At 42.1% G+C, this 19,086-nt stretch overlaps 2 protein-coding genes across 4 annotated transcripts in view; one reads left to right on the top strand and one right to left on the bottom strand.

Annotated features, from left to right (window-relative positions):
• The window catches only part of LOC308187239 (uncharacterized protein), a 94,325-nt gene that overhangs the window by 12,425 nt on the left and 62,814 nt on the right, over positions 1–19,086 (top strand). The gene's annotated exons all lie outside the window — the stretch shown is intronic.
• LOC308187245 (uncharacterized protein) lies at positions 5,154–18,875 on the bottom strand. 3 transcript variants are annotated; one of them, XM_080609414.1, is made up of 6 exons: positions 17,496–18,875; positions 16,162–16,254; positions 11,648–13,858; positions 6,938–7,133; positions 6,366–6,411; positions 5,154–5,547 (listed from the first exon to the last, which is right to left on the bottom strand). In XM_080609414.1, the coding sequence occupies exons 1-3, from the start codon at positions 17,811–17,813 to the stop codon at positions 13,844–13,846; spliced, it is 426 nt and encodes a 141-aa protein (XP_080465540.1). In that variant the 5' UTR covers positions 17,814–18,875; the 3' UTR covers positions 5,154–5,547; positions 6,366–6,411; positions 6,938–7,133; positions 11,648–13,843. The 3 variants fall into 3 exon arrangements, 2 of the variants coding, with proteins under 2 accessions (XP_080465540.1, XP_080465539.1); XM_080609413.1 differs by having other exon boundaries at positions 5,154–7,133; XR_013944549.1 differs by lacking the exons at positions 11,648–13,858; positions 16,162–16,254; positions 17,496–18,875 and adding an exon at positions 8,304–9,842 and having other exon boundaries at positions 5,154–7,133.

Genomic DNA, 19,086 nt, shown 5'->3' with positions numbered 1-19,086 from the left:
TGAACCTAGAAAGCTGATGTCTCTTTGCTGCTGCAATGTTTTCTTCCTGCTCCTATCTGCAGTAGTCCTGCTGGTGTCACGCCAAGCGTCGAGATCCAGACAGCGACACGCAAGGCATCGAGGTCCTGCCGGCGACCCGGGGGGTGCTGAAGACCCCAGGCTGCTGCTAAGTGCCTGGCACCAGGGCAGCCTCCCCCAGACGAAAACCAGCTCCACGTTGCGGCGGCCACAGGCATCATGAGCTGGCGGCCACGGCGGCAGCCAGAGGAGGCCCCCGAGGAGGAGACGTGCCCCATCTGTTTGGAGCGCATGTCCAGCGCGGCTCGCATCGACCCCTGCAGGCACATCTTCTGCCTGGAGTGTGTCCACGTCTGGGCTGCCGAAAGAGACACCTGCCCGCTGTGCCGCGGGCACATCATTGGCATCGTGCGCCTGGCCCGACGACCACGCAGGAGGTTCCAGCGCAACGCACGGCTGGGGCAGCGGCAGCAGCAGCAGCAGCGCCAGACGAGCCCCTCCAGCTACCGCTCCCGCAGCGTCTCGCCCCGGCGCAGGGAGCGCAGCCCCTCCATGGCAGGAGAGCTCGTCAGGAGCTTCTCCTGGCACGCGGGGCAGGTGGGGCGCAGACTGCCAAGGTCCCAGCAGGACGACGACGTCGGGGACACGTCCTGGCTGCATAGGGTCAGGCAGGAGGAGCCGGGGGCCGGAGACCGCACGGGCCGGCAGGCCGGGCCCCCCGCCTGAGCAGGCGGCCGGGCCTCACCTGGGGACGGGCTGGGGGTGGCAGCCACAATTAATTACCCCGGGAATAAATTACAAACTGTTCCACCCTGCAAAGCCTCTGCCTGCACTTATTTCCTGCATCGGTCAGTGGGGGGGGGTGGGGGGGGGGTGGGGGCTGAACGCAGCCCTCTGCCGCTGCCCGCGTCGCCAATTGGTTTGGGGATGTCTGCTCCTGATGGGGAGCGGCTGCGGGTGGTGGGTCCCCGAGTGAGACCTGGGGGTGAGAAGTCATTTGGGGGATGAGAAGTCGTCATGGGAATGGGAAAGTGTTGGGGGTGGGAGCAGCCACAAAGGTTTAAATTACTCAGTTGTTTTATTGGCCTCGCGTGATAAGAAGACTCAACTCTATCCACAAAATCCTGGCTGATGAAGGAACACGGTGCCCAAAGTAGAACTTAAATAATTTAGCTGAGTTTGTAAAAGATCAAAAGTGCTGAAGCAGTTTGTCCTGGTTCCAGTTAGGACAGAGTTAATTTTCCCTCATAGTAGCTGGTAGGGTGCTATGTTTTGGATTAGGATGAGAAGAGCGCTGATAACATGCTGATGTTTTAATTGTTGCAGAGCAGTGTTTACACCAGGCCAAGGACTTTTCGGCTTCTCGCTCTGTCCTGCCAGCGAGCAGGCTGGGGGTGCAGCAGGAGCTGGGAGGGGACAGACCCAGGACAGCTGACCCAAACTGGCCAAAGGGGTATTCCATACCATCTGGCGTCATGCTAAACAATACATAGGGGTGGCTGGCTGGGGTGGGGGGCCGGCTGCTAGGGGATAGGCTGGGCATCGGTCAGCGGGTGGTGAGCAATTGCATTGTGCATCACTTGTTTTCTTACACATTATTATTATTAATACTATTACCATTATCACTATTATTACTATTATTGTTATTATTATATTCCTGTCTTAATAAACTGTCTTTATCTCAACTCACCGGCTTCACTTTCCCGTTTCTCTCCCCCATCCCAGAGAGGGAGGGGGGAGGGTGAGCGAACGGCTGTGTGGTGTTTAGCTGCCAGCCGGGTTAAACCACAACAGGTGACAGGCCTTTAACGACACTCACGACTCAGAAACATTTGCCGATGCAGTCAAACGGTGTCTATTAACGCGAGGCACTGAAGTTAATTGGTATTAAAAATGAGCCAAAACGAAAGGCAAGTATCTGCGTGTCCAGCAGAATGACAGCGATCATCACCATTTGATCAACCTTCCCTGTGAGTTCTATCTGCAAGTTACTTTGAGGTAGCGCTAGAAAGAAGCGGTTGGTCCAGAGCATCCCTGCAAAAAGAAACATCCACGGCTTAAGTACCGTTTACTCTTTTGGTATCCTTTTAAGTACTTTTTACCCGTTTCGGACTCCTGCCTTTTCCCGGCTCACTGATGACAGCATTAGCAGCCCCTCAAGCTACTGTCCTACAGCCTTTCCCATCAGTGAAGAGATAGGAAAAACCCCACTACTTCTTGGAAAAGAAAACCAGCAGGTTTTTGAATAAAAGCATTCTCTGTTGCAGCTAGGTACAACGAAAAGAGTTTATGAAATCATTACGGGACATTCTTGTAGAAAACTTCCTCAAGCTTGGAAGAAAAAAAAACATTTCAGCTAAGTAAAACAGAAAATAACTGGAAGAAGTGAAGTATGGCGGTGTTGGAAAAGTTGCTTCAAAGACTTGTTTAATTAAAAAGAAGGAAAAAAGCAAGTTCCTACTGCAATCCCATCTTTGTCAAACTGATGGCGGGCACCAGTACAATGTGTTCAGCTAACACAGGCTGGAAGTTGTAACTGCAGCTGTGAAGTTTACCCAGTAAAAAGACTCCGCAAAGCATTCTAGCAGTTCCGATGCAATCACTGCTTCCTGAATTTGTGACTCACGGTTAACACGGCAGTACAGGAAGAAGTCTGGCATTCACTGTGCTCTTACGGTAAAGAATCTGCCCTGCGCACACCATCCCAAGCCAGGTATGCGCTCCTAACAGGAAAGGACGATAGGCTGATAAGTCTCAGCAGAGGGAAAAAGACATCAGAGAACTACTTTATAACAGCAGCACGCGGGCTGCAACCAACGTTCTCTTCCTCTCATCATTTTCATTTCTGTGGACTCCAAGAGAATACACTCCCAACATTTTTCAGCTCTGGAGAACAAACAGCCCAACCAATCTCATTCACTGAACTACAAAACTGGTATTTTCGCTATCTAGTCCGGAAAAGGAGGCGCACGTCTCTAACGTACAGTGTAGAGACCTTGTTAATAGGCAAAGTCTGCATAAAATAGGTGGCCACAGCCTGATTTTCTGACGTTCAGGGCCTTGGGTCACACACCACCACAGCATCAGACTTAATGAAGTCACCAATCTATGTGGGCCCCTCATTACACAGGTCACATGTTATGGACCAACCTCTCAAAGGCCAAAAACCAGCACTGATACTGCCGGGCCAACACACATCTGTAGCATCCCATTTCTGGGTGACAACACAATGAATGTTTCCACAAAGTACTCGATGCAACCTAACTACTGTGTTTGGTGATGCAAAGCAAGCCGTGTCAAAGCAGCGTAGCACCCAGGCACATTCCTGGAAGATGTTTTGCTGCTCACATTGAAGAAAATAGATAAAAAAATCCTGTGCAGTTTGCACTTCTGAGCTCAAGTACCACAGCTATGCACTACAATTGAAGTGGCATCAAAGCTTGTAAGGTTTTGAAGCTTCAGCACTGCCATCCAAATTCAAGGAGGCTGCATCTATTATCTTGAATTTGCCCCAGCTCAGTCCCCTGAAACAATTCCATAGACACGTACAAGCAACCCTTTTCCCACCCAGATTCTTTGCTTCATCTATTCCACCTCTACCTTGTGTCATATTCTTATTAATCTGCCCCTCAAAAGACTCCCTGGCTCACACAAAGAAGCAACCCAACAAATCCCTGTTCCCAGCCACGTTGCTTTCATGCTTTGGGAAGAGTTAACTGCAACAGCTCTAACTGTGATGCCACCTCACCCCCTCCACCTATGTGAGGTTCTTTGCCTTCTGCCTCCTCCTACGTGTACACCTGCACTAGAACCAGGAAGAATGTGCTTCCTACAATACTCCAAGAGCCTCTTCTGTTTCAGGATGTCATCATTTCAATTCAGGACTGAAAGTATTCCTAGCAAAAACCCAACAGCTAATAGCTAACAGAAGCAGTTGCTGGTGATCAGCTACAAGTAACCTGGAAGTACTGAGGAGTCACAAAAGAGAATTTGCATTACATTTAAGAACAGCATGCAGCTTAGGACCACTGCTTTCACTGACTACACTAAGCCATAAAAAAGAATTGGATTCTTACCTGCCATCACAGCAATTATGGTTTATGTTGCCCCCAAAACACACACGGCAGTACCAGAACTGTGTCAACTAGCTTTAACAGCTTCCCCAGCTATTAAGTACAGTAATTTCTGCTTCCTTTTTTTTCTTGGAGGAATATTCTTTTGTTTCCAGCCTCACTTACTTATTATACACACTGTTAATTAGCAACTATTTCTCCATACTCATAGGGTTATGGAGTCCCTATGACTGGAAAAGACTCTGTACCCTTCAAGATAAGAACAGCATAAAGGCAGCAACTCGCAAGACTGCTCTAGCTTAAAGCAAAGCTTTCCTCATTGCTCTCATCTCCTTTGACTTGAGTGCTGTCATCCTTCTACCAGAGCTTTAAAAACTTCATTACCACGAATGAAGGAAGACCAGAGCAATCAGAGAGGGTAGCAGAGGGTATAACTTAAGGAGCTGTTACTAGGATTTTTTTGTTGTTCCTGGTGGACTATTTTTCTCCTTGCCAGCAAGGAGGGAAAACCAGCAAGTTGTTTTCTCCAAGATTTTTTTTTTTAGGTTTAAGAACACGGATTATGTTGTAGCAATTTCTTCGCTGTAAAGCGTCAGCTGAGAAGTCTAACAGTAAGAAGGGCAAGGGAAAACTGAATGCTGATGCAGAGAGTGCCAGCAGACATCATCCTCATTCCACGGGATGTTTGTAGCTATGGCAGTTGAAGTCTACACTTCCATATGCTTAACATACCCTATTTATAAGCCAATTTTAGCTGACCTAGCATGTATCAGTAGTACAGTTAGAGCCAGCAGCCTGCAGGAAAAAGTGGGCACAGGTGTTTCCATAGCAAGGCCTGTGAGTGTCTCCCATACATACTTCCAGTCTAAGCAAGCACATGAAAGGCTTGGCTTGTCGCTTACCTAAGGAACCAGGAAAACAAGGGGAAGCTAGATTTTGCTTGTGTCCTAATGCCCATATAAAAATAAAGACAGATGAAATACCCTTACTACCTTGTTAAATTCCATAAGCCGGAAGAGAACATGCTGCACACAGGTACAAGTAAAATCCCTTGCTGGCAGGTTTGCAGAAACAAATTTTTTATTTACACAGGCAAGTCTATCTTTAGACCCCATTTACCTCTTTACATTTCTCGAATATTTACATGACTTCATGATGCTCCAAGAAGGGAGTGATGAACAAAAAGATTACAGAAACTGTCAAAAGCATAGCAAAAAAAACCCAACCTATCATTGTGCTTTAAAACTTATGAGCTAGAATAATGTAGAAGAAATGTAGTTTTAGCACTTTGGTCCTAACGGTCATGCTCTAGAAGACGCTTAAATAGCAGAGGGGATTTCAGAAGTGACCGTATCCAGAGGTTGCCAGTGACAATTCATGAGTGAATCGTAGAGTTCTTCGCTTGTCTCCGTGAATTGTCTGTTCATTTCATCAACATCCAAGTAGAGCTGTGGATCTGAAAATAAAAGCCTGGTAAGTCCAAGTATCAAATCTGAGGCATGCGCACAAAAAAACTTCACGTGAAATGGCTAATAAAATGTATTTTAAGCTAAGTGTAATAAGCTATTAGATCTACTAATTTTAGTGAGGTATTTAGTCCTCTAAAATTTTGAGCCTCACAGCTCCAACTTTTGGGAATTTTTATATTAGAAGGCTGGGACTAGAACTGTCTTTCAAGATAAAGACAAAGACAATGTTTAAGATAGTAAAGATAACGTTTACGGATAATCAGCCATGAAACCCTCCCAAGAGTCATTTAATTCACTTCTACGGCAATACACGTTACATAGGATAGTTTCTAAACACTAACACAAAATGCCTCCACGTGAGGAACTTTGCAAACCTTCCAGGACACAAATATGTTTTGTACCGTATTTGTAAGTGCAAGCTGAATCCTCCTTTTGGAATCTGCAACATAAGCTTTTACCTCAGGGTGGAGAACAAAGCTTTTGCATATTACTGAGTTTCTAATATAAAATCTGTTTAGCGGAACCAATACAAAGAACAAAATTCTGTCTTAGACCATTTTCAAATGGGAATGAAGGCACAGGTACAAGAAACCTGCTGCGAAGCATTGACAGTGTCCCGTTTTACTTGATGCGGTCAGTGTATGCTGTATCAGCTTTAAAACCCCAGCTGATTGCAGATCAACCCCACAGAGGTTTGACCTCAGCTGAATTTTCAAGATGTTCTTCATCCAGTAGAGGTTGGCTTGTATTGTTAAAAGGCACAAGGATGGCTAAACTCAAGTGACAATGATAGAACCCTTATTACCGTCAGTAATTAGGTCATCACCGATTGCAGTCATAACTGAAGATTCCTGAAAGACAGAAAAGGCTAAGTTTAATCATAACTCATTTCAGAAAGCATCACAGATTCAAAGTGCTGCAGTCTCAACCCATTCCTTCTTCCTACAACTACAAGGATAGATGGCATTTTATCTACTTATTTTTAGAAGAAAGCCAATATTACAGTACAGGTTGGAAGGGACCTCCGGAGGTCACAACTAATACATTGACCACGATAAGACCACTTACAACAACTGTTTAATTTGCTTTAAGCAAAGCAAATCAGAAGAACAGGAACAGAAGAAGCGTACGCAATTATGCTGTCAAAACCATTCTTTGGTATGCGTGAACAAATAATGGTGTATAAATCACTAATTCTATGGATTTACTATTTAAGCACTTAAATACAAACACCTCTGAATGGAATCTGCTCTTTTAACTTCACACTAAGCAGAAAGCATGTTTTCAACTTCGGATTCTTTTTGCTGATTCACACAAATCTGTACAACATATTATCTGTGAAATATTTTCTTTACAGCAAGCGTGCACTATCTTTACCTCAAAAACAGCTGGAGCCATTAAAGAATCTCCTAAAGAGCAGTCTCCAACAGCTTGCATGCTGTCATAGGGAGCATAGGAGCTGTAGTTGTAGTCAGCGTAAGCATCGTAACTCCTCTGCGAGTGGTAGTTCTGGTAATCTTGGCAATAAGCATTATAGTTGTATGACTGGTACCGCTGCAATTCTGCTTTCAGTCTGAAACATGAGAAGTTGCATACAGTCAGAGAACAGAAACTGTAAACCCAGTTCTGAACTTAAACAATTTGTCAGCTTACATACTTCAAAACTTAAAAGGAAGCTTTCCTAAACAGTCACCTAAGTGACAGCTTAAGTCACAGCTCAAAACCTCATTTCTATAGAAGCAAGCATCCTCACCTTTGCCAATACCAGAAGGAATTGTTCTCATGGATTAACTCCAGAGCCTTGACATGGTTACCTGTACACATCAAGTATTTTTAGCGTTGGCATAAGCAAGCTGCTGCTAAGTCTCTGTGCTTTGCTAAAGATTGATTTAAGACCAGAGACATTTATCAAGCACAGCTGCTTTAAAGATGCAGTCTTAACCCTTCTATCTTTTGTTTGGTTAATTACTAGATCTTATTTCCAGAAAGAAGTGAATGGAGTCAGATTATCCATTTCAAAGAAGCATCTGACGCTGCCTGTCAGTTTGCCATGTCTACCTCCACCTGCTCAGTTTTTTTGTTTGTTTAAAGTCCATTAAACATTCAACAGCTGCCAACTATACCGCTCAGGTGAAGTCAGTCTTGCTTAACAACACAATCGCGATTCTCCAGCGTGACGCCTTATTATTAGTGGGAGAATTACAAAATACACTGGTTCTTAAGAAGAAAGGGCCAGCTGATTAGCTTTCACTACTTTCCCTTTCAAGATTTTCTCAGGGGCAGCTTCAGACTAATGACAAGAACCAAGACAAGTGCTATCTGTACTAAAACTGAGGTACACTGCATAAAGAACATTCAGATAACCCAGCTGCATATTCAAAAAAATCCGCTGTTTAGACTTGTCTTCACTGATTCTGTACAGGCAGACCTCCTGTGTTTGCAGTGCCCAGTTTCTCTGACTTGAATTGGGGATGCAGAGAAGTGAGTTCTATGCTTTTGGGGAAGAATACAAGCTGAAGGCATTCTGAAATAGCTTCCAAACTAAGCAAACATGAGGGACAAACTAATCCAATGGCTGGGTATTTCAATGCTAAGAGAGCACGGTACTCAGCCATTCAGAAATGTATTACTGATGTGTATTTTAATACCTACATTTGTTTCAATACTGCAAAGCTACACAAGTTCTAATAAAGAGGTAATCCATTGTCTTGTTACTGTAGTAAACAAACAGAAGATACATCACCTTAGGTCTTCTGCTTCCAACTGCACTCTTCCTACATACAGTTGTGTAGGGAAGGAAAATCTGAAAATACTGTTGACGTTCTTCTGGATAGCCGAAGCAAGAAAACATGTTTGTGGCTTATTCTTGTTTTCAAAATAAAACAATATTAATTTAATCAAAAAATTTTGGCAAAGAAGTTTGGACAGTGCTCTCTTGGAGAAGAGCATTTCCATTCTAAAGCAGAAGGAGGCAACATTTGCAGAATTATGCTAGGTAAACAGAAACAGAAGTGTCATTTTTTACTATTTAACAGAACGCACAAGCTAACCTCATGAACATACTGAAATTGTTTATATGAAGTCCTGTTTTGTCAGTATCCTGGATCAAAGTTCATCAAATTTGGTATCAATTCTTTAACCGTTCAGAGACCTGAATTGCCTTAAATAAGTGATAGAACTGAGCCGGTAGAGTAAGAAACCCTCTCAGGAAGTGCTAAGCTTTAAACTCCCCATTGCCCTAAGCTCATGAAAAGCAAAGAATAGCATTCTAAACCTGTTCTAGTAATAACGCCTTTGGCTTTCTCCCTGCGTTCCCATTTTTCCCCCCCACTTCTTTCCTGTCAACCCACTGTAAAACTAGTTATGTGCTTCTCTCAAACTAGAGGGAAAGCTCTAAGAACAAGAACTCCCTAGCATATAAAACCACTTCTTGTCCCTTCTACCTTATGCAGGCCCAAACCTGAAAATATTTTCCAATGCATTCAGCTTTGCTACTGTTGAGAAACAAGGCTGGTTACAATGGCAGCTAAGCCCAAGTTGCGCTGTCTGGCTAGACTTAACAGTTGGATTCCCCCAGCCATCCTGAAGCAGGTTGATGAATCCAGGGAGTCAAAACATAGGACTTCTGCATTTCTGGTTTTGTAGACTGCATCCTGTGTACAGCCACTACAGCAAGGGCCACAGACTTTCCAAAGGCAGAGCTACAAGAATCTGATTATTTAGAATAACTGTATCAATGCACAACTCCTTGGTTACCTTTTAGAAATTCCTATGCTCAGCCGGATTCCTTTTCCCCCCAGACCTGGTGCGTTCTGGCAGTCTTGCAGTGCCCTCATCTGATCACCTTGCTCACCAAATCTGACATAGGCATACCCTCTACTATTTTCAAAAGGGAGAAAACCAATTCTGGTATGCATAACAGTTACAAAGCTAACGAATTCAGTTTCTGTCTTCTACAAAAAACAGAAGATAGCAGCTACTATAGCTTCTATTACTTAAGCAACCTCTCTGGCATGTGCACGTGCACAGAAAAGGCTTTCACCAAATTAAAAAACTTGGGCCAGGAGCAAAAAGCTTATTCCTTGGTAGCATTAAGATGCAACTCACTGAGAGCCAGCAAAACAATACATTTTAAGTGCTCTCTGCGTAAGTAATCAGATTCCATATTTCTGCATATACAGCAGTTAATCAGTTAGCACTAACCCACTCCTTTTGGAGCCACAAACTTTATTGGTCACAAACACCAAGAGCTGGCTGTAATTATCTGAACCAGTATTAACCGGTACCTCCAAACTCTTCAAACAAAAATATCTTTCAGGTGCTCTTAGAAGAACAACATCAATTGCCTGCAACAATTTGATGGCTTTGCTAAACGGAGCACTGAAAAGCACAGTGGTACAGTTTCTTTTGTAGCCTGTTCAGAAATTATAGCCCCGTGCCTACAGCTTCAAATCAGGCCAAGCTTACCAGCCCAACTCTTACAGCTTAAGTTCACTGCACTCGAATGCCTTCAAGACGTGCTTTTAGGAGCCATGGAGAAGAACCCTCTGGTAAGACCACCATTATAAAGTACTGAGTGTTGTTTTACACTTAAAATAGAACTATCTGTTACAGTCATTCATCAGCTTTCCCTAGGCTGCTGCTCTCTCACTACTGAATGTGATCCTGCTCTCAGTTTCCCACTAACTTTTTCCCCCAGCGTTTATGGCCTCTTTTCATCTATGACACTTTTAAGGGACTACACCGTGTTGAAAAATGCTGGTTAACATTTCCTTTTACACAAGGTGCCTCATCGAATTTTCCTGACTAAACCAAACCCCAGAACCTTAACTAGAAGAGGAAGCACACAAACACACACGCCTCCCTGGCCACCATATCTCCCCAAAACATATCTGTTCAGTAACAGACCAACTGTAAGAATACTGCGATTAAAATCAGTATAGCTCTATACACTGCTTTTGTTCGGGATTACTAGCTAATGTCCTTTCCCTTACCCCTTCTGGAATTAATACTGAATTCTGTACTCCAAAACGTGGTTCTTAAGTCATACAAATGACATTTAACAATCAGAATTTTTCCACACAGTGATCCTCAATAAAAACTTCAATCCTCTACTGCAGTCTTTCAACAAATTAAAGGAATACAAAACTGGCTAATAACTGTTCAGTGATTTTTGGACCTTTGTAGCACTAGAGTAACAGCAGTACACTCTGCAGCATAGTTGCAAGTACGTGGGAATAAGATACTCTCTCTCATCTCTTTTTTTCTCTGAAAAGTGTGAGGCCTCTATTTCACCCTACTAAAGATTTTACCACCAACTGTACTGCTAGCATTGAGACACTGCAACTTCTGTGCTTGTATGAGATGCAGGACAGGTTCCTTAAGGTGTCGCAATTTTTTGTCTAAACCTAGTGTTGAGATCAAAAAAGGGATTGCTACTAATTGCGTACGTATCAATAACCAGGACAGAAGACATGCTGCATATAGGAATTAAACTTTTTCTAAAGCTCTAGTACATGAACATATCAAATCCCGCAGATTTTTTCTAGTATGGTTTCAGAGGTCTTACTTGATGGACATAAGCGCACAAGTGAAGACAAAAGATATTCTGTTTACCTGAAGTACATGAAGGTTTGAACTACATTCTAGTCCTGATCTTTCCAGTCAAAACTGTTTAAAAAACAACCCACCAAACAGTAAAACAAACAAGAAAACCCCATGCTTCCTCTCTACATAAAACTTTTCACAATTGTGTTTTCTGCCCACCACCTGGCTTTAAAAAGTATACGAACTTCTTTGAAAGATCATGTTTTTAGTCTGAACTCCAAATGAACAACGTGTAGGGCATGTAAAGAACAAGCACGTCATTAATGAAAGCTTTTCTCTAAAAAGGATAAACTTATTCTTGGGGAAAAGTGTGGAAACAGATGTTATCTAGGCAATATTCCTACAGGAAAAACGAATAATTTTGCCACACCTCAAAGGAAAAAATAATTGTGCTTAACAGGTAAGAAAATAAAAAAAATCAGAGCAAACCAAAAAATAAATCACAGAATATGCATCCTCGTTTTAATCATTAAGGATTACCTTTGAGCTCTGCTTTGGTGCTTGGCTTTGCACTTTCACAGGCTACACACTTCGTGGCCTCTGCTTTGTTTTGAACCAAGCAGGTCTCCCAATCCCAGCTTCCTTCAGGCTTCTTGAATTTGTCTAAATCCAGAAATTCTCCAGAAGGAGCAGAAAATGCAGATGCACTGCTACTGGTCACAGGTGTTGGACCCTCTGTGAGACAAACAAGACAGTTAACCATCCTGTTTGAACATGAACTATAAAATGAACATTAACTTTTAAATTTGATTTGTCAAATCCCACAGAAATGTTCAAAACTACTCCGCAACTCCCCCCCCCCCCCGCCCCTGAAAAAAATAAAAGCCACCAAAAACCCACAAAGAAACAAAGAAACAAACAAAAAAACCAGAGTGGAACTCAAAGCTTCCAAACAACACACAACTCTGTTCAGCACACAAGCTTCTGCTGCTGTTGACCACAGTGTAACCTCCATAAAGAGGCCTGACAGGTGCCTTTTAAAAAAAAGGTGCCTTTTAAGAGAGAAGCAGAAGATAACGCTTCAAATTCAAAACCGGAAAGACAAGAATGGCTCTTCCCTTCCACAGCACACGCAGAAAACTTTTATCCTAGTATTACTTGCATCGCTCTTCCTCCTGACAAGTGCAACGTAACCGTGCAATTCACTGCACCATGGTCACAGTAAACCCCTCATTTCCAAAATTCCTCCTTGCAATGGCAAGAGCCTCAGACAAAGATGCCGACTGACCGCTCAGAGGTTGGAAGTCCAAGAGAATCAACTCTGTCTGAAATCCATTATCTTACCTCATGAAATTTCAGTCTTACCGCACAGGATGATTACAAAAGCCCGGTCTAGTCCATCTTAATTTGTTTCTTCCACGATATATTTGCACAGGTGTTTTTCGATGTAATGGCATGTTAAATGACATTTAGAGTCAAAGTTAGAATTAGAATCGTATTTTAAAAACAATACAACCACGCTCAAAATCAATTACGGTCACACACAATGGGAAACAACCCAGTACTGCCCTGAAGAAGTTACCCAGCGGGTCACTCGCTTTCTTGAAGCCTACCACTGACCTTCATAGGCATCTCTCTGCTTTAGCTTAAGACTAGTTAAGACTACACTGTCTTGAAATCTGGCTTCACATCTCCCCTCAATTACATACAAACGGTGAGTAGAGGCATTTTGGACACATTCTGTAATTTTTTTTACTTATTTTTTGAAAGAGAAAAACGCAGTCATTTTTAACTCTTTCTATGGAGTTCTCATTTTCGCCAGTGAAAAATCACTATGTTGTTTTTAAATTAAGTCACTCACTTCAGCCACCTTCCCTCACCAGCTGCAAAGCCGGGGGTATCTGCATTGATCCAGCTCCGTACTAATACATTTCACAATCAGTTCAATTTATGCGACAGGCTGGAACCTGGGCTGAGACCTCTGAAGTGCCTGTAAACCAATCCTGCAGACAGCCGCTAACCCATCAACCGTACCTGGGAATCGTGTTGCTTAAAATATTCCATATATGCAACGTACTTTTATTCTGTACAAGATTCACAGAGGCTAGGATGGAAACAACAGGAAAAAAAGGACCATACCTGGTTTCTCAGACTGACAGGCTACACATTTGTTATCTTCCGTCTTATTTGGTACAAGGCATATTCCACAGTCCCAAGAGCCTTTCGCCTTCTTAAATTTGTCTCCAAAGCCCAGAGTGGCTGTTGTGTCAGTGCTGCTCGAGGAGGATGTCACTGTCACCGAGCTGTCTGTGACCACTGGTCATGTCAGAGCAGGCATTACTCCCGTTCCAGGTTTTGGTGTCTCACATGCTATACATTTTGTAGCTTCCGGTTTGTTTTGGACAAGACATGTATCACAATCCCACGTTCCAGGTACTGTTTTGAATTTGTCTCCAAAGCCCAGCATCCCTGCTGGGGGCGCTGCTGGCTTTGAGGTGTCGCATTGACTTGAACTTACTGTCTGTTTCATACTCTCAACTGTTGACGCTTTAGTAGCTTGACAAGTTACACATTTGTCCTTTATGTCTTTGTTTTGCAGAAAAGGGTCACATGTATCAGATTGCCAGTACGATGCTTGTTTAGAAGTCTCTTTACCTGCAGAAAAAGTTGTTATTGCAGGCCTAGTATAAACCACTGTGCTTGTTGTAGGTTGTGCAGACGTAGAAGAGCGTGTTTTCAACAATCCAAAGTCTAGGAAGCAAGAAAAAAAAGTCTTCCTGTTAGCGCAGCACCTCACTACATGTAACTAAGTGACTTTACTAGAGGGCAAAAATTTCAACTCAGGTGCCAATGGTTACAACTAGACATTCAGACCGAGCGCAACAGGAAGTCCCCAGAAATCTTATCTAAACGGATGAAATTTCATCTGCTGCACTGGGTCACAACAGAACATTTCGTTAAAGCTTCATTTAACTCTTCGTTTCCAAGCAAGCTTTAAATCAACATTTTCACTGGTCGATACAAGTACAAACAGACAGTAGCTGACTGAAATCTGACAGTCCAACGTGGAATGGAAATAATACAATTTGATTAAGACGCGATGCCCAATCGAATCAGATTTCTAAAGCTCCTCCTTCCGTAGCAGATGACTCAAATCTACTCCAGTAACTGTACAGAAGTTTGTACTCGGAGCAGCAATCCATACGGTATTTTCCCACAGATGCTGAATATTAATTAAATAATAAAAACTCAAGACAATTGAACAACTGTCTAATTTTCTATAATTAGGACAACTCCTTATTTAAAAGGTGGCAATTTTAACAGAAAAGACAAGCTACTAATACAGAAAGACTAAAGGAAATGCATCTTAAACAGCAGCTCAAGTTGCTTGTAAATCTACCTTGAACATAGTTGTTTTGTGGTTTGTTTGTTGGTTTTTTTTAATGAAAAATGAAGTCTTCGAACAATGTGGATTTAGATTCTGCTTCTTTTAAACCGATAAAGAAAGTGAATGTCACTTCACTCAGAGGTCTTTCCTTAAACAAAATGCACAATGTATTTTCTCTCACTTAGCTCTTTCCAACAGAGAAATGTGCTGCCTTCTTAACAAGTATGTAAGTTAGAAGAAGACTTTTGGGAAAAGATCAAATTCAATAAAGCCCTTTTTCTTAAAAGATATCTTTTCCACAGACACACTTTATGAAACTGTTGAAAACAATTGCAATTGCTTAAAAACAAAATTCAGAAAAGGGTTTTTAACGTAAAACACTCCACTTCTGTTTGCAGTTTAAATTTTAATCCACAGGAGCCATTGTAAGCTAAGGCCCAAAGATTCGCAGCTTTCGCCATGTATTTGGAACTGAAGCTCTTTCCTATTCTTTCTTCACCTGGGCTGAAGGTGGGACAGGAGTGTTGAGTTTTACAAACATTTCCTTTTCAATTCCACAAATTGTATTTACTTAAAATGAAACACCGATTATCTGGCTAATTCTCTTAGTACCTCATTTACAATTACATCCTAACACGTAAAGGAGATGCAACCCATCTGCTTTTCATCTTGCAGTTTTACTTCCAGCAACAAACACCACTTAGAATAGAAGGGGGCAGATGCACCCTAACAAACGCAGCGCTTAATGTAATGCTCTCCTACATTCATATTTATAGCAGATACTCTATTAACCATAAGTCGTGTGTTGGTTTTTTTTTAATAAAAAATGCTAGCGTATTTTTTGCAGCATCTTTTTAAAAGGAGTTCATTATCTCACCAGGATTTTTTAGAACGTCTAAGACGCTTCCTTCCTTTAATACGTGGGCAGTGGTGAAGGGACCACCAGCAAAATCTTTGACCTCCTCTTTCTGTGTGTTGATGTTGGTTGAGGTGGTGGTGTCTTTTGAAACAAAAGAAAACAAAAACAGCTTTCACAATGTGACCTAGTTAGAGCAGATTATACTCACTTTTGTTAGAAACAAGAATTTCCAGCTTCATGCTTCTCACATAAGAATCTTCACAAATTCTACTTACTTTGCAATGCTTTATGATTACAAGCAAAACAAAAAGCAACAAAACAAAACAAAAATTATAAAAGCAGATCTGTCACTGGAAAAATACTGCAGAAGTCCAACACTGCCTGGAATTGCTAGCATGCGCAGACAGGACAGATTGAAGATTTAATAAAGAAAAAAAGGAAAATCAGCACTTCAGATCTGAAGTGCTAAAGTTTCAGTTACCTAGGGTAAGAAAGGGCGTCACTGGAGTACCACTGGGTCCAGAAAGTTCTGCCGATTTTACAACGGGAACACTAAATGTAAACCCAATCTGCTATGAACAAGAGAGGTTTTTCAGATTCTCAAGCCACAGGAACTCCAATCGAATGCACACACAAAACCAAATCTGAAAGCTGCTCTTCACATTTGTAGCACGCATGCTGAATGACAAATTATAAGCCAGAAGCCTACATACTTTTCTCCATCAAGGCAGATTCTGCTTTAGTGTTCTGCAACAGCCTACTAAATGCCTAAGAAAAAAAGTCAAGCTCCTTTATTATTTTACTTACAGAAGACGTAGGTAGCACTTCTGCCTCAGTAGATTTCACAACTGGAGATGAAAACGCAAACTCAGGACTGCTAACAGTACTTGTTGGTTGTATCTGTATTTTCAAAAGAATTAAAGGTTTATATTTAAGAGCAACAACTACCTGAATTCACTATCCAACAGAAGTCCCGCAGTGACGTCGAAAAACCTGATGTTTGAGTTATTTTGCAGATAAAAGTAATAATAAAACACAGGGAAGTTTCCAAGTGGGTATAGGACAATATCTTCAAAACCAAATTCCAGAAACTGAGAGGAAAAGCTGGAGATGCTACTTAGGTCTAAATGCACGGAAAAGCAAGCCAGGAAGCTGAAGAACGGCAAACTCAGCCCAATGATACTCCAAGAACTTCAGCAAACACCTCAACATGTTAAAGCAGCTGTCTACTTCAAACCGTACAAAAAATATTTCAAGTACTCTGGAACAGATTAATGTTTATTTTATTGCAATAATATGCCAATTATTGCACCCTAGGCTCATTCTATGTGAGGCTCATATGACCACGTTACCTCTAATTTAATAACTTAAATAAAGTTGTGGTTTAACCATTGCAGGCAACTAAGCACCACACAGCCACTCGCTCACTCCCTCCAAGTGGAACAGGGAAAAGAACCGGAAATAAAGAAGTAAAGTTGTTAAATTTGAGGTAGCATTAATGACTCATCGCATGTAATGGCTACCTGGAAAGACAAATGCCATAACCCTGTACATACTCCCCACTCCTTCCCCTTCTTTCCCCCAGCATTTATTGCTGAGCACGATGCTAAATGGTGTGGAATATCCCTTCGGTCCTCTGGGCTCCGCTGTCCTGGCTGAGTGCCCTCCCAGCCTCTTGTGCATCCCCGACCTCCTCGCTGGCAGGGCAGCGTGAGAAACAGAAAAGGACTTGTCACTGTGTAAGCACTGCTCAGCAACAGCTAAAACACCAGTGCCTTACCAACACTGTTTTGCTCACAAATCTGCAACACAGCATCATCTACTACGAAGAAAATTAACTCTACCCCTGCCAAAACCACTATAAATAACTTGGCATAAAGTCCACACCCCCCTTCCCCCGCAGACTTCCACAGCATTTGAAGCAGTTATACAATCACGTTAAATGGGAGTTGGCAGGCTCTAAGACTGAGAGAAGCAGAATCAAAACATTTATGCCTTTTTCCCCAAACTGGCATACAACCCCAATTCATTCAGCTGCGTAGAAACTAATATTTGTTAGTTTCATGAGCACCACAGAAAAAGTCAACTCGCAATAAAGCAGTATACTCATTGTAAACATTATTTATAGCATAAAGATTTACCTTGCCCGCCGCCGTCGCTGCTGCATCTGCCATGCCTGCCGCCTCCGTTGAATTTGCCACGCTTGTCGTTGCCGCTGTTGACCTTGATATGTCCTTTGTCATCAGCAGGTATGGCATGCCCGCCGCCATTATTGGATATGTCAAGCCTGAGGGCACTGTTGAACACGTTATGCCTGACGTCGCCGTTGTATATATCATGTCCTCCACCTCCTCCTCTGATAGATCTGTCAAGTCCTCCACCTCCGATGGATCTGTCATGCCCTCCACCTCTGATGGATTTGCCATGCCCGTCGCAGCTGCTGGAGTTGCCGTGCTCATTGCTGCTGTTGAAACAGCGCTCGGTGACGCTGAGACAGCGCTACTACCAATGAAACTAGAATTGAACTGAGGCAGCGATGCAGCACTGATGGGTAGGGGTATTTTCGGTAGCACTGGTTCCTCCACTTCCTAAAGTTGCAAATTTTAATTTTTCTTATACAAGACATACTACTTTCTCACCCCATCCCACCCAATTTATTAACAAAATTAAATAGAACAAAAATCCATACAAATTAAGAGAAAGCAAGTTTCCAGAAGAAATCCCGATCTCCCCACCTCTGTCTACCACGTCATTTTAATTTATGGCAGGCCTGCTTCCACATTATACTCTATTCAACAACTGTACAGCAAGAACACTGAAAGTTAACTCAAAACCTGTGCGGAACAGAGATGCACAGATCACATTTTTTTTCTTTCTTCTCTGTACTTTAGTCATCAAAGCTCTAGAGAAGCATCATCCTTTCTAACTACCCTCGCATGGCTTCAATTAAGAGTACACTCTCAAGACAAGTGAGAAAGTGTTCCTCTTGCAAAATTAGGCAGGATAGCTGCCAAAGTTTCTAAAGTCATTACAGCAGTGAACGTGGAAAAAGGTAATGTTTAAAGAAGCAGGTAGGTTCAACAACCAAACTAAACACAAAAAGCACCAAAGAAAGTCAGACTAGCAGCACTGAAGATTGTGTTCTGGTAAATACAGTCTATACCATGTATCAGGATGCAAATATAAAAATCAGAAAACAGCCTCTTAACAACTTCAATTTTCATCCCTGCCACTTACTTTATTTGATTACTAAGATTGGATGAGTTATGTTTTAAATGGCATAGAAAATCTGACCAAAATTTGTACAGTACTATCATGATCTACTTAGAAATGACTAGGCAGGGATGTAAGTTGGTACTACTGATATTCAGTGCATCCTGTAGCTTACATCTGTTTCACAGTTTTGATTTGAAAAGTTTATGGAACTTTTGATATTTGGACCATTATTTTATTTGCGTTACAGGAATAAACAACAGTGTTTACGATTTCTTTATATTGCATCATCCAGAAGTCCCATTTAATGATTTGTAACTTAAATTAACTTAAATACTTAATATTAACTTAATATTAATTAAATACTTAATGTTAACGTAAATACTTAAATTAACTTACAGGCAGCTTATATAACATCCAATAAAAGAAAAAATAATCTGAATATTCATGGTCATAGTTTTATGGAATAGATTTTTCCTATTAAAATGAGAAAAAAACTCTCTCACAATGAGTTTGGTG

The sequence above is a fragment of the Anser brachyrhynchus genome (genome assembly GCF_964034855.1).
Source record: "Anser brachyrhynchus genome assembly, contig: SCAFFOLD_187, whole genome shotgun sequence".
NCBI lineage: Eukaryota > Metazoa > Chordata > Aves > Anseriformes > Anatidae > Anser > Anser brachyrhynchus.
This window is presented reverse-complemented; position numbering and strand designations above follow the sequence as displayed.